Here is a 15,174-nt window from a genome sequence, read left to right as displayed (position 1 = left end):
AGTGGCGCCGGCCGCCCAAGGCGCATGCGCAGCTCCTCTCCGCCGCCCACCCCCGCCCAACTGGGTCTTTAGCTTTGGCGTTGGCGGCGGCGCGCTGGGAACCCGCTGCGGAGTGAGTTCGCCTCGCCCTGTCCGCTTCCGCCCTTTCCTCCAGTCGGCCCAGGAACCCGGTCGGGGTGGGGCCAAGCTGACCACCCCGCTGTGGCCCCGCCTCTTTCGCGCTGTATCTCCGGGTCCTGTCTCAGCCCAGGGAGACTCCTGCTCCCACTGCATCCCTGGTGGTGAGCAGGGTCCTCGGCAAACGGGTCCTGGGCAAAGCAGCCCTTTTCGGAGGGAGTAAGGGAGGGAGGAGAGGCCCGTAGAGGGCATTGTTGTGAGGGAAAAAGGTCCTAGTAGCCCGTGGGAGGATCCCTGGGGACAGATGCCCCCACCCCCCCACCTTTGAATGGCGTTGTTTTTTCAGCTTTTGGTGGAAAGATGTCTGGCCTGGAGACCATCTCTAGTCCTCGTTTGCTGTGTGACCTTGGGCGAGTCACTACTTTTCTCTGGGCCCCAGTTATCCCTAAAACTTCCTCCAACGCTAAAACTCTTTAATTTTGCAGAAAAGCTTATGCAGTTACAAGACTGGCCGATCTACTGAGGCCACTTAGCCGAGGTGACCCGGACTTGAGTGAACCTTTCTTCAGTCATGGGTGGAATGAGGCGACCTATTTATTGAGTCACTTTTATTCCTTTATCATCAGTTGCAAATTGCATGACTCAAGGCTCATTAATGTTTTTCTAAAATTATCATGGGATTCCTGTCCTAATTCCTGGCTGTCTTTAAAAATTAGAGATGGGTTGAATACTGAGCTTGTAAGATCATTGTCTCCAGTCTCGTTACTACTGAGGCTCTCTTTCCTTTGATCCAGATGGTGTGGTGGCTCGATTCTCCCAGTGCCTGGCTGAGTTTCGGACGTGGTTAAGAACCAACTGGTTGAGGTTCAATGCAGACAAGACGGATGTGATGCTGGTAGGCAGGGGCGCACTTGGAGATTAAGGGAGGGAAAGTCCAAACTCCCTCAAGTATATAAATGTTATATTACTTTTCCAGTGTTTGAGAACGGTTGATGGGCCAATAATTTCCAGAGTTTGGATGAGATTTAAAAATCATGTCAACAATATTATCAAAATACCAATTTGTGATAATTTGATAAAATGGAGCCACTGGATAAAACTATGTAAAAATTACGAAAAGGAAAACCAGAACTGTTCTTTGCAGAACCAAAAGGCTATATACGTGTTTTGGGGTGGTGTTAATAAAAATCAAACCAAGAAAAAGATGATGCTAATTGTCGCATAGATGTGGGACTTCCAATGTGATGCATTACTGCTTTGTAATTTACATGCTGCCTGCTACAGTAAAGGTAAAACTATCTAAAATGTCATTTTTAAAAATAGGTGAAGTTTTTTGACTTTTAGGTATTCTCAATCGAATTAGTAGTTACCTATACATTTTCACCTGCACATCATGTGAAGGCTGTCACTTTTAAATAAAAATTTAAGAAAATGGTCTTAAAAGGGACTCTGAAAATTGTTAGATACAGAATTTGGTTTTAGGATTTTGAATGTACTGTGTTAATCTATTTCATTCAAACAGCCCCAGAGTCTAAATTGTTGCAAATTATTTTCTTGATGCATTTTGAGAGGTACTTTGTTGAATTGCATACCTTATGTATATAATATTCCTTATATCTGAATCAGGTATTGGTCCTGAATAAAAGGATATATTTCTTAGGTACATGTAAATTGCCAGGTTTATTTATTGGTTAGTTTGGGGTACTGGTTGAAGAAAAATTGAGACTTTAAAATGCTTTTGTTGAAAGCAAAATAACTTTGAAGGGTTTGGGGGTGTGTGTGTGTGTGTGTGTGTATGTGTGTGTATTGCAACCTCTATAAAATTGTTAAATAATTTTTTTAATGGAATATGCAGTAAATTGCTTAAAAATAGTTTCCCAATATAATAGCAGTTTTGAATAACTTAATGTGGTAAAAGTTAATGTAAGTTTGCCTGAACACAAGGAAGCCTTTAGGTGGGGAATGGGAGCTAAAGAGGCATTTATTCAGGCTTTGTAGTGATTTTTTTTGTTTTGGGACATTAGCCACAAATCTTACATATAATTAGAATTAACCACACCTTTTTACTTAACTGTAAACATTTTACTACACAATTCTAACAGAACTACCATTTTGGATATCACAATAATAAGGACTATAAATTGTAATAATTTTAAACAGCTCATATGTAATGGTGAATTTTCTCATGGCTTTAACTTTGTAATGTCCCCTTTTCAGCTCCTCTAGTATCAGTAGTCTTTAAAGATTTATTTTTTGTTAACCCAAGTATAAATATTGAGTGTTTATATTTGGATACAAAGAAGACATCTGTTGAATTAATCCAAAGTGCTGAAGAACTCAGGGTAAGGGGTGACAATAACAAGGAGGTAGACTCTGGTTTGGTAAAAAGAAAAATGTTCCAAACATTAGAGGTTTTTTTTGGAAAAGAACAGCCTTTTTATGAGACGGTGAGTACATTGGAGCTGTTTAAGCATAGGCAGGAAAGCCTGGTAGTGGGGAAACAGAATGAAGGATTCCTACCTAAACAGTTTAGAAATTGACTAAAGACCTCTAAGGTCACATCCAACATTAAGATTCTGTGACTAATGAATAGTTAATTTATACATATTTGATACTGAAGAGGTATACAAGAGTTTTGAGAAAGACTTTGTGTTCTTTAAGACCCAGGTTCGATCCCTGGGTTGGGAAGATCCCCTGGAGAAGGAAATGGCAACCCACTCCAGTATTCTTGCCTGGAGAATCCCATGGACAGAGGAGCCTGGCAGGCTACAGTCCAGGGGTCACAAAGAGTTGGGCACGACTGAGCGACTAACACATGACATGATGACATGACAAGATGGCTCCTAATTTTTTTTTTAAATAAGCATTTTATTTTATTTTTTGGCCACGTGGTACTGCATGCACGTCCTTAGTTACCCAACCAGGGATTGAACCCATGCCCTCGGCGTTGGGAGCATGGAGTCTTAACCACTGGACCGCTAGCTAGGGAAGTCCCTCCTAAAAATTTTAAAGATAAATATATCACTAAAATAAGATGGAAGGTGGGTAAAACTATACTGAATTCAATATGTGAACACTGACTTACAACATTGGAGCCATTTCTCTTTTCCTTTAGAATATCTGAATCAAAAAAAAAATCACTTAACCCACATTTACAAAAAAAAATGAAGAGGGAATTTTTTTCCCTTAAACAATAATGCCACTTAAAAATAGTAAAATTGATGGACAGTATTAATAAACTTGAAGTCATTTATAAGTAAAATGGATACCCATTCAAGTATGTCCTAGACCCTGATATTCCTGACAATTTCAGTAGCTTAAAGGACTGTGAACCCCAGCTCTTTATCACAATCAGGATTCTTGTTGATAACTGAAGAATCAGAGATTCTTCAAGCAAATTATTCCTATGCCTTGCATTTTGACAATACTGTTAATCTTCCTTTTGATAACCAGCTAAATTTCATATATTAGCTTTCCCATTTAAATGGATAATTCTCCTTTAATCCAGTTGTTTTATAAAGCCTGAGTTTCTACCTCTAGGCCCCTTATTCTTATCTTTACCCACCTCAGTTCTATGCACATCTATTGTTCTTTGCCTTCACAGCCGTTTCCATCAAGCATCTCAAAGTGAAAAGTGTTGGACTAGGAACTGACTTATAGAAGTCATTTCTGTTTCAAATCAGAAGGACTAAGGTAATTCAACAGGGTAACTCTTAGAAACTATATACCTATGCTAAAATATTTATTCCCCCAAGGAATCCTGAAAAACACTTTTATATAAGTATTCTAAAAAATAAAGTGAAAATTCTGTACAGTACAGTTAATGGTAAAAATTGTTTGTAGATTTGGGAACCTTAAAGTTTTCCTTTCTCTTCTTTCCTTTGCTTTTCTTTCAGTAGAAAATGTGCATCAGATGTTTATGTTTAATTGGTTTACAGACTGTCTGTGGACTCTTTTCCTGTCATATTACCAGGTAATGTCCTTTCACTTAGCAGCTACTTCATATACCTATAAATGCACAAAATATTCATGCACAAATTATTACTGGACATAATTTCAAGTTAAATGTTGAATCTTTGGAAACTACTTAATAGAATCTAGAATTTTAAGGGAATACAAATAATCTAAAACAGTCTTCCCCATATTTCATTGTAAGTTAAGTATTGGTTTAAAGAAAAATTGTATACGTGCACATTTATGTAATATATAGTGCTGGCAAAGCATTATTTGGAGGGAACAAATAAGTTTCATATTTAATTAGTTGATTTTGGAAGTCATTTTTGAAATTGCATTAAGAAGAACCCTTGAACATTTGGGGGGAAACGGTCTTTATGAAATAAGACTTTCTAACTTCTGGTTTGGTAAAATGTGTCAGTACACGTTTTAATATCATGTTTGCATTACCCAGTATCTGCCATAGTAATGGAAGTGAAACACGTTTGTTATTTTGCAATCATTGGCTCTGGCAATCATCAGAATTGGCACCAAAGCCAGTTGGCAGTTCTCGGCCAATACAATAAACTTTTAAATTGCAGGCATTTCAGGCACTGCACATAAGCAAATTCTCCACCTATACAGTCGAGTTGGAGATTATATCTATTAAAGAGCAGTATTTTCAGTATTTCACATTTAGAAAATTTCTCTAGTGCAGAACCATTGCATAATTACGTTACTACTGGCATTGCAGAAGGTGTGTGAGGAAAAGCAAATGATACATGAGGATGGCAGTCTACCCAGTACAGTCCCTTTTCTTAATCCCTGCTGTGACCTGTAAAATTCTGTTATATGGGATTTTACAATTTCTGTCGGGAAAGATCCAAGAGAAGTACCCGTCAAGGGATAACCGCTTTCAAAGCGCACTGCTTGACGTTGTTGCAATCACAGCAACATCCGTTTTTCCAACAAATGGGACTTCAAAAAAGGGCTACACTTTAAATATATCGTATCTTTTCCCCAACGATATGAATGCTGGACGTGTCTCCTTTGGCTAGTTTCCTTCACCTCTAGTCCCTAGAGCCCGCTCCCGGGCTGGGGTCGCGGATCCGCTGGGCTGAGATGCCCACCTCCGGCTCTACACCCACCTTGGCTCCGCCTCCTCCGCGCTCCTCTGGGGGAGGGCTGCCTCGGGGCCGCGCGCGCTCCTGTTGCCGCGCGCGCGTTCTGGCCTTTTCCCTCCAGTCCCGCTGAGCCCCGGCGCCGCGAGGGGGCGGAGTGGGGTGTGGTGGGCGCGCTCGGGCGGCTCCTGCGCGTTCCCGCCGAGGCAGCGGCGGCGGGAGCGGCAGAGGCGGCGGAGGTTGGAGTCCCGTTGCCGAGTCTCACATCCGGGTTCTGGCCGTGACCCAGCTGCGGCCGCCGCGGAGATGTGACCCGTCAGTACGGCAAATATGGCGGAGGTAAGGGAGTGAGCTCCCCCTCCCCGTCCCGGAGCCGGGCGCCCCCAGGTCCGGGCCGGGAAGGAGTGGAGTGGGCCTGGCTAGGGAGGCCGAGCCCTGCTGGCGCCACTGCCCACCTGTTGTCCAGAACAGGCCGCGCTCTGGGCGGGAGCTTTTCGTGGAACTTAGTTGGGATGGGTCTGTGGGTAGGAGATAGCGGAGGCGTAGTTGGACTTCGGGGGCACTTGAAAGGGTCGAGGGCGGCGTAGCCGTGCGTACGGAAAGGGGCGAGGTGGGGTGGGGGGCGCCCGCGGAGTAGGGGTGCCTGTGGCGCAACTTCGCCGGTCGGTGCTAGGGGCCGAGAGAGGAGCTGCTGCTTCCTCTTGCGAAGTTTCTTCCCTCTCTAACCGAGATGCTGTTGCGCCCTACCGCGTCACCCCCATCGGTTTGCTACTGACATTTCCGCCTGTGTTGGGGAAAACGTAAGGAAAACGGCCTCTGATTAACTCAGTAATTTTCTTGATGGTGACCAGATGAGCGTGGAGAAATGAACTTGGTCTTTTCGCAATCCATCACTCTAGGTTAGGGCAGCCTCACCATTTCTTCAAACATTCCCCCTTCCCCTCCCCGTAGAACCTCTTTTTCTCTATATTTCAGAAGAGTTGCTTTCTCCCTTTCTTAATCACTTTCCGGGCGTTTTACGCCTTTGCGAATCGAGGCTTTCTATTCCTGTCTTTCTCTTTCAGTTTTTTCCCCGCTTAGGGAAGATTTCCTCCCCTCCCCCTCCTCCCCCACCCCCTCCCCCTCCCCCTCCCCCTCCTCCCCCTCCTCCTCCTCCTCCTCCTCCTCCCCCCAACCCCCGCCCCAGTTTGCTCTTTTTCTAGTAAACGAGTTCCCAAAGCCCCCTTTCTTCACTGGGGATTGTTTAAATTTTGGGGCCTTAAATCCAAAGGGCCCTTAAACCATCATGTTGGGGCAGACAACCTCTGTTGATTAATCTGAATTTAGTATATACTACTGGAGATTAAAATTTTTGCCTCTGATATAAACCTATAAACATTTGACTTTTTAAAAATACATTTTTTCTCCCTTACCATCAGAAGAATTTCGATATCCTTCACTCGCTGGAGTTGAAGAGGTATATTTGGACTTATGTGTCTTCCTTGAGTAGAGCCACTTTAAATGTTGGCAAAGACATTTTTTTCTTTTGAGAATTATCATTTTCATTGTCTCAGGGGCACCTAAAAACAGATTTAGGAAGTAGGTAATTATATTTACCGTCCACCCCCTATTTTTGTCTTCCTTATTTGTTAAATGAAGCCAATAGTGAGTACACGTTCATCAATACCATAATACTTCCTTTTTAAATTTTGGAATTCAGAAAAATAGATTTCGGAGAAGAATATTAATTTGGAGACCTGTTCAAGTACCTGTTGAGTGGAGGGACCCAAAGCTTAAGAGTTTTCTGGAGTGGCTCTTAGGGTGCTCCTTCCCCTTGGTGTATGGAAACTGACTTTACGTTCTGGAGTATTTGCTGTTTAAAAGGAATAGCAGATTGATTGCTGCCAGTATTTTTAAAATTTTAGTATTCTGATATAAAAATAAATTTAAATCTTAAGATTTACTTCCATTTATTTTGCTCTTTGTGATTAAAGAATTGTATTCCAAGGAATATGAATTGGAGAAAACATAGTACTTTGTATTTCATTTAATGTGACTGGATTTATTCCACTGGATTGAAAGATATTTAGTCCTGATGAGGTTCTTAAGGGCTTGTTTCCTTCGTGTGTAAAAGGGGAAGGGATTCTGTGTACTTGGCTTTACATATATTTTGTTAAATAGTCTTCAGTGAATGCCCATTAGGTAAGCAGCTCTGTGCTGTAATAGGTGATGGGGTTTCTTGCCTCGTGGTGCTGCTCAGGGTGGTTTGAATTTTAAGTTTTGTAGTCACATTTTTAAAGCAGGATATTACTGAAGGAAAATATCTTAGTGTATGAAAATACAGTGAAATTTAAATGTGCTGGTTTTTTTGGGTTTTTTTTTGTTTTTTTAAACCTTAGAAATTTTAACTACTACCACACTGAAAACAATATGTAAATCATTTTAACATTTTATTTCTTTTAGAATTAAAGATGATTGTATTCATTAGTGATTGAGTCACTGATCGTTTCTTAATAATTTCAAGTGGACATTTTAGTTTCCTTAAAAATCCCATCACTTGGAGAATGGAACTTTCATGTTTTGTAGGAACACATGGATAGTTCAATTTCAAGAAAATTTAAAAAACCCTGAAATTTGTTTCCAATGCATTTTAGTGACCTAGTTATCTTTTAAAAATTAATCTTTCATGTTCTTCAATTACTTGTAGATGGTTTTATTTATAACAGAATTTTGCAGAAGAGTGGAGGAAACTTCTTCATCTCTGTCCTACAGAAAATCTAGAACCAGTGGAGTAGTGAAAAGTAAAATGAATTTGTAGTTTTCCTATTTCAATATGTTAGTAATTAGAATAATTTTAGAGACTAGTCATTTTAAAAATCAGACGAAGGAGAAATGCTTGATTTATAGAGTGCTTCTACTTTTATTTGAACTCCGAAGAGATTTTTTTTTTTAATGCTGCCAATATAAAGCATGTGATAAAATAATTCAAATGCCGTGCTCTTTGCACTATGGGTTAAGTAGATCTGAAGACTGATGCTAACTGGTGAAATAACAGTAAGTGCAAAGTGACAATATGTGTTCATTTGATAAATCTAAAGGGAAAGTAGGTCACTGAAGAAACATGTCTCTAGAGAAAAATGTAGGTATTATGCTTCTGAGCTTTTTTGTTGTTGTTGTTTCCCGCATAGAGTGACCCTCATCTTGTTTTTCCAAAAAAATATTTGATTCTTAAATACTGTTTGCTTTAGATGTGTACAGAATACTAATTTTTCATACTTGATCTGATTATCTTATTCCATAATAAGTATGTCATGCTTATTAAAATTGTAGTAACATTTAAAACATACATAACGTATACGGAAGTAATGACATTTGCTCCATTTCTTAATAGTTTCTGGTAATATTTCTCCCTGCTTATTATCCCCTAAAATTATTAATCAACCTTCGAAAAGGAGGCTCTCCTAGTCACACTTAAAGGAAATTACAGACTAGTGGCAGTTGTACAAAGGCAGTGAGAAAGAAAGAATAAGAGGAAAAAATAGTCAGTCCTTTGGGTTTTATAAGGAATGTGGTATACAGACCTTTGGGAATGAACAATTTGTCTTTTATTTCAGAGTTTGTAAACACATAAGCTACTTCTCTTTCAAGGGAAAAAAGATCATAGCATAGTTTAAGACCTGTCTTTTCACTTAGGCCATATTGTTGTCTCATAAAAAGAAGAAAATTTAATGGATTTGCTATTTTGTGTTAGTTTTAAGTACTTTAGTATTGCCAAAAATAATACATCGTATTCAGTCACTGTCACATCTATCCCTTTCTGTTAAAAACAGACTCCTTGTGTAACATTTTTCAAGGATATTTGGATTTTGTGTCTTAAGCAAATAGGATCATCTTGAATGCTATTCTTGATAGTGTTAATTTCTACTCTGAACAAAACTTGTTTCACTACAATGAATTCAGACCTAAAATAATTATGCCAGTAATGAAAAAAAAATTTTTTTTAGTGTTTATACTTACAGAGCTATTAAGGATTTATCCAGAGTGCTTAACACCCATGATGAAAGTTTAAAAAGCTTAATTCAGAAGAAATAATAGTCAAAGTGTTTGATAAGGTAGGAAAGATTAGTTGGGAAATAATAAAAGTGAATTTCTTTTAGAGAATTCTGGAGACTAATGATTTTCCCAAATAATTAAAAAATGCAGCATTGCCATTGAAACTTCAGCATGTCATTATGAAAAGTAACCAGCTATACAGAAATTTCTTGCATGAATTTCAGATGGAGTCACTGTATATTTCTAAAGATTTCCAAACGGTTTCAAAATTCATTGGAGTGATTAAGTTCACATACCAGTTGTTACTGGGGACCACTCTGTTTGACTTAGGCTATGGCTTAGAATGTTATGTTTATGTTGTATGAAATTCATAAAGTAGCAACCTCCAAAAGCTTTTTCAAATTAGATTTTTTTCCCCAATAGCCCTAGATTTTAAAAATAATATTTAGAATAGTCTTAAACATATCCCATCCATGAAGCTAAGTACTCCTTAGTAGTGTTACGTTTTTTGAGCAGTTCATAAAAAAATAAAGAACTTAGATCTCAAAGGAAATTGAACTAAACCTGAAGAGATCTAAGTCTTTTCATTCTAAAGGAAAATGAAACTGAGAGTTTATGTAGTTTGTCCTGGGTTGTGCTGTTTGTGTAGTACAGTCAAGACTGGAACATAGAAGACTCCTGAATTGCTAGTGCTTAGTAATAGCAGTTCATCCTCTATAAATTATTACTGTTGTAGTAAATTTTCTAATTTTAACTCCAAAACTTTCTTAACCAACAGTTAAGTGATTTAATTTTGTGTGAAGGAAGAGGGATGGTGGGCCCTTGGCACAGTCTCCCTGCCCTCTCTCCACCCTGTAATAGGGCCCCTAACTCCTTTCTGTCTTCATCCCTGTCACTGTGAGAATCTAGTATCTGCATTACTAAGTAAGTGATATTAATACTTAAATAGTGGTGGAATTGGTTTGTGGAAAAAAACAAGACAGTTATACTCACTGAAAATGTGTTTTTGATTGTCTAGGATAAAAGAATCTAATTACTTTGTGTTTTTACTACCTTATTTATTTATGTTTTAGTAATAGTGATATTCTAGTTTATCTTTTGTTTCTTTGGTATATGGGATATTTCTTATCATGGTCTAAAAATATACAGAAGAGAAACATTTAAACAAATTTGAGGCACTGAATAGTTGTTACAACTATTAGCAGCTTGATCAACTAAAGCAAGTATATGAGTGTAGATATAAAAGTTGCCATAAAAGTTAACAGTTCATTCTGATTCTTTGATTTAGCCGATTCATACCCTCTCTACTGTTTTCCATCTCAGATAAAACAATTATGTATGTACCTAAAAGAAAACTAGGTTATTTTTCAAAATTATATAAACTTGTTTTAAAAAAATAATGGCAAATACTAAGTTTTCTTGAAAATCTAAAAGAGAAGAAAAATGAAAATGGCTGATAGTTCCACTGTATAATTTCCACTGACTTTCTGTTTAAAAAACAAAGAATAATGCTTGCAAGCGGTTAAAAAATTCCAGCAGTACTGAAAGGCATAAAATGAAAAACCTTCTTTCCCCATCCCATGTTCTAGAGGTAACTTGTTAACAGATTTTTGTGTATCCTTTAGGGAAAAAATTTTTTATGTACCAGCCCAATTTTCCCCTTCCTCTACACTTTTCTTTTACTCCTAATATAGCTATCTGTTTATAGACACATACACATGCACATGTATTTAGCATTTTTTCCCTCAGAAGCAGAACTGTCTCATTCTTTTTAGTGAATTAGTAATTTCCTTTGCTTGGAAAATCTATGTTTCATTTCTAACTAGTTAAATAATGGACTTAAATTTTTTCCCACCTTTTTCTATAGACAACTCTGTAGTAATAACTGAGATAAACGTATCTTTATGTGCTTTTTTAGTTATATCAGTAGGGTAAGTTCATGTTGGTGAGATCTGCAGAACGCTTTAACTCATATTTCTATCAGTAATATATGAGCGTGTTTTAAGTACATTTTAATCCCCAATGTAATAAATCTTCTTTACTGATTGCATTTTATAATTTTAGATTTTTCTGAAAATAAGTATTGTTACAAATGAGTACCTGTTTAGCTTTAGTTGTAGTTTTTCCCCATCCTTTCTAATTTACTGTAATCATTAATGGTAGATGTTGCAGGTTTTCTGGAGGGTATTGTTAGATACCAGTTCCTAATGAGACATAGATAATAGTCTGACATGACAGATGACAACTTGCAGTCACATTTTAAACATGCTTTGACTAGATGAAAACCATTTTTTAAAAAAATAAGAGGGGAAGGAGGAGAGAGAGAAAAAGAAGTTTTTGTTTTGTTTTGTTTTACATATTTAATAGTTGTTTCCTTCCAAAATATAGAAGGAATTAGGTCCTAGGCTTTACCTTCACCACCTGTTGTGGAACCTTTATCAAGTCAGTTTTTCTCCCTGGGTTTGCTAATCTATAAAATGAGGTAGGTGGGGTAGGTTTTATTGCCATGTTCATGATCAAGTAAATTTATGCATTTGGAAGTATGTAGTACTATATGAACATAAGATGGTTCTGCTATTCTTTTAAATATCTAAATTAAAAATGCCTTCATTTCATACTAAAATTTCCAGTATTATACTAAACTCACATTTATATGTATTTATATACTACACTCATAATGAAAGATGATCAGTTTGTTTGTTTGCCCATCAGTTTGGTGGGCAAAAGTAATGCTTACAGTATAAACTGTTTTCAAATGCCTGTTTTCCGGAAGCTGATATTTGATTTAATTGGATCATGGACTTGCCTGTTGGCTCAGTGGTAAAGAACCTGCCTGCCAAGGAAAGGAGATGCGAGTTTGATCCCTGGGTTGGGAAAATCCTCTGGAGGAGGAAATGGCAACCCATTCCAGTATTCTTGGCTGGGAATTGGCAGCTATAGTCCAGGGGGTTGCAAAAGACTCAGACACGACTTAGTAACTGAGCGTGTGTGCATGCATGTGTGTGCAGGCGCGCGCGCGCGCGCACACACACACACACACACACACACCCCCTTCCTCCCTCCCTCCCCCTCTCTCCCACTCTCTCTCCCTCACCAGTCTCTTGCCTGTAGATATATAGGCAAACCATTCCTGCTTCCCCTCCCCCAGTGCTAATCCAGGTATACCATCCATCAAATCATGTTTCTTAAAACGTCCTAGTATGCCTTACATACCATGATTAGTGCTATCTTTGAGCACTGGGTGTTCTGTTTTATGCCAGCTATACGTATAAATGCTATCAGTCGTTTAACATTTGGCATCTTAATGAATAGGACGTATTTTAGACCTTTATCAGAACATTACAGTGGTAACTGTTTAGCAGTAAAACAAAACTCAGTATGGTATTTATTCACATTTAGCACAGTTTGAGGAGTTTTATAAACTATACAGACCCCAGTTGCAATTTAGTCTATTATTGCCAATATCTGATAACATCAGTGAAAGTGTACCTTTTATTCTTAAGTAAAATAACTTATTTTTTTATCAGAAGACTGTTAAATGGAATAATTATTGGAGTGTTCAAAAAGAACCAAATGCTCAAAGAGCTATTTCTTTTAAGCTAGTTTGAAAGATGTGCTGGTTTCTCTTGTTTTAAGCCTTTCAAACCTATTTCAGAAGTTTACTAAGAAGGAATAACAGCCACTGTAAGGCTGCTCTGTGTATAGTGAACCTGAGACCAGATGAAGATAATCATTAACTTTGCTGTAGCCTTGGACAGAGGTTGTGCTTAAACTTGGGAAATAAAGTTTGAAGTGGAAGTGGATTAATATTTTTAAATGTTGATTTGCTGTGTAATATGTGTGGTGGTTTAATCCATTTTGAGCTAGAAGTGAGCTAGAACTGTTCAAAAGATGTTGTTCAGTTTCCCAGTCATGTCCGACTGTTTGTGACCCCGAAAAGCACACCAGTCCTCCCTGTCCCTCACCATCTCCCAGACTTTGGCCAAGTTCATGTCCATTGTATTGGTGATACCATCTAGCCATCTCATCCGCTAACATTCTCTTCAACATCAAAAGATATTAAGCAAGCTAAAAACTCTTTTCTATGGTTACATTATTCTCTGTTACCCTACTCCACAGCTTTCCATTAGAGGAACCAAATTTAAAAGTAGCACTGTTTTGACTCTCTGTGGCAGTTCAAGATGGCGGTGTGACACTTGAAAATGTGTAATACTGAATAACGGTCTTTTGTTAAAATGAGTCAATGCTATAGACAAGAGTCATTCTCTTGTAAGAATTAAAAGGAACAAATAGGAACCTTGGAAAAGTATGCCTTAGAACAATGTTAAGTCACCATGTAGACTCTAGAATGTCACACTTATTGCAATAGCGTGATGTAGACTGTTTTCAAAATGGAATTTTTAATATCTCATAAGAATTTATCTTAGAGGCCTAGCTTTTGAGAAATTGGACACTTTTTGTCTTTTCAGTTTTGTTCCTGCCTTTCTGCTCCATATCTTAGTAGAAAGAAAATACTAGAATATCCGTATCTTTTTGCTAGTACTTCTGAACTTGCAGCATCTCTGACTTCTGATGAGCCTGAATAGACAGCTTGGAATGAATAGGCAAGGTTTTAGTTAAAAAGATTTTTTCATTTGAGGCATCATTTGAATTTGTGTTTTTGAATTTATTGTATAGGAGTTGATGTTTCTAGATGACTTGTTGTTTATAACTGTTGAATTTGCTGAATTACAATAAGACACAGCCACAAACTGTCTAGTGGTGGTAACCCTAAAATAATTTGCTAATTTATCTTTAAATTTTCCAGATGGTTGTGGTTAAATTTATAAGAGGTAGAATGGTACAGTAAGAGTACTATAATAGGAAAGTCTTTGTGATCTTCTATTAGATAACCTTCCTGGATTGACCTTGTAAGATTGCTAACTTTGTGGTAATTTAAAAGTATGTTGTGTGTTAGTAAAGGTAATGTAATGTTTGTACTTAAAGTCACATTTAAATTTTTCCTTCTGCTTTCTTACAATATAGTTTTTATTCTAAATAACATGTTAAATTATTTCTGCCTCCCTTCTCACACTCATTTTAAGCCAGAGAACAGCTTGATAGCAGACCTTGGGTTTAATTTTCCCTGTATTGATGGAAGAGAATATTTTAGAGAATTCAGAGATCTGAAATCATATGTTTGTGCACGTGCTAACTCACTTCAGTGTGTCTGACCCTTTTCAACCCTGTGGACTGTAGCCCTCCAGGCTCCTCTGTCCATGGTATTCTCTGGAGTGGGTTGCCATGCCCTCCTCCAGGGAATCTACCCGACCCAGGGATGGAACCCATGTCTCTTAATGTCTCCTGCATTAGTAGGCAGGTTCTTTACCACTAGTGCCAGCTGGGAAGCCCAAAATCATATCTCTTGAATGACATATATTATAAGATACATATTTGCCTTTGAAATCTGAATCAGTTACACATTATTGTCTTTGTTTCTAGATTCAGGAATGTTTTAGATTTTTCTCTATGTTTAAATAAACATAATGTCAGAGGAGGGATTATGCAGGAAGTTTTAGTTTGTCTTAGTTCAGATGTTAAAATGTAACTAGTTTTTGGTGTCATATCAGTTGTTGAATAATTCTGTAATGTTCATGAAGATTTACTACATGGAGATGCTAATTTTTCTTCTTTTTTCTCCCCCTCAGCCATCTGTTGAGTCTTCAAGTCCAGGTAAGTATTTTCTATATTTTTTATCATCTTTATTTAACTAACATTTGACCTATTAGTTACATAAAGGTTAGAGGAGTTAGACTATCATCTGACTGACTTTTCTTCTGAATGCTTCTTTTCTCTGGGGAAAAAGAAATGGATGAAATATTTGACTGCCCATGAAAGTACAGGTGAGGCTGCTGTGAGTTCAACCTCATGACTTTTTGTGGGTTTCTTCTCTCTCTCTTTTTTTAAATGAATTGCCACATGTATTTTGTGT

At 37.9% G+C, this 15,174-nt stretch overlaps 1 protein-coding gene across 19 annotated transcripts in view; it reads left to right on the top strand.

Annotated features, from left to right (window-relative positions):
• Nucleotides 1-15,174, top strand: part of MIER1 (MIER1 transcriptional regulator) — a 71,780-nt gene that overhangs the window by 463 nt on the left and 56,143 nt on the right. For 4 of the 19 annotated variants that reach the window (XM_025288504.3, XM_025288509.3, XM_044944876.2 and 1 more), the window contains exons 2-5: nt 912-1,012; nt 4,017-4,090; nt 14,891-14,915; nt 15,049-15,085. In XM_025288504.3, the coding sequence (XP_025144289.3) occupies nt 912-1,012; nt 4,017-4,090; nt 14,891-14,915; nt 15,049-15,085 (237 nt within the window). Of the gene's footprint in view, nt 1-95; nt 113-142; nt 282-911; nt 1,013-3,721; nt 3,811-4,013; nt 4,091-5,306; nt 5,511-14,890; nt 14,916-15,048; nt 15,086-15,174 lie in introns of those variants that run through there. The other 15 variants (XM_025288511.3, XM_025288505.3, XM_044944878.2 and 12 more) reach the window with 15 other exon arrangements.

The sequence above is a fragment of the Bubalus bubalis genome, chromosome 6 (assembly GCF_019923935.1).
Source record: "Bubalus bubalis isolate 160015118507 breed Murrah chromosome 6, NDDB_SH_1, whole genome shotgun sequence".
Taxonomy (NCBI): domain Eukaryota; kingdom Metazoa; phylum Chordata; class Mammalia; order Artiodactyla; family Bovidae; genus Bubalus; species Bubalus bubalis.
Note: the sequence above shows the minus strand (reverse complement) of the source record. Positions and strands in the feature narration are given on the sequence as shown.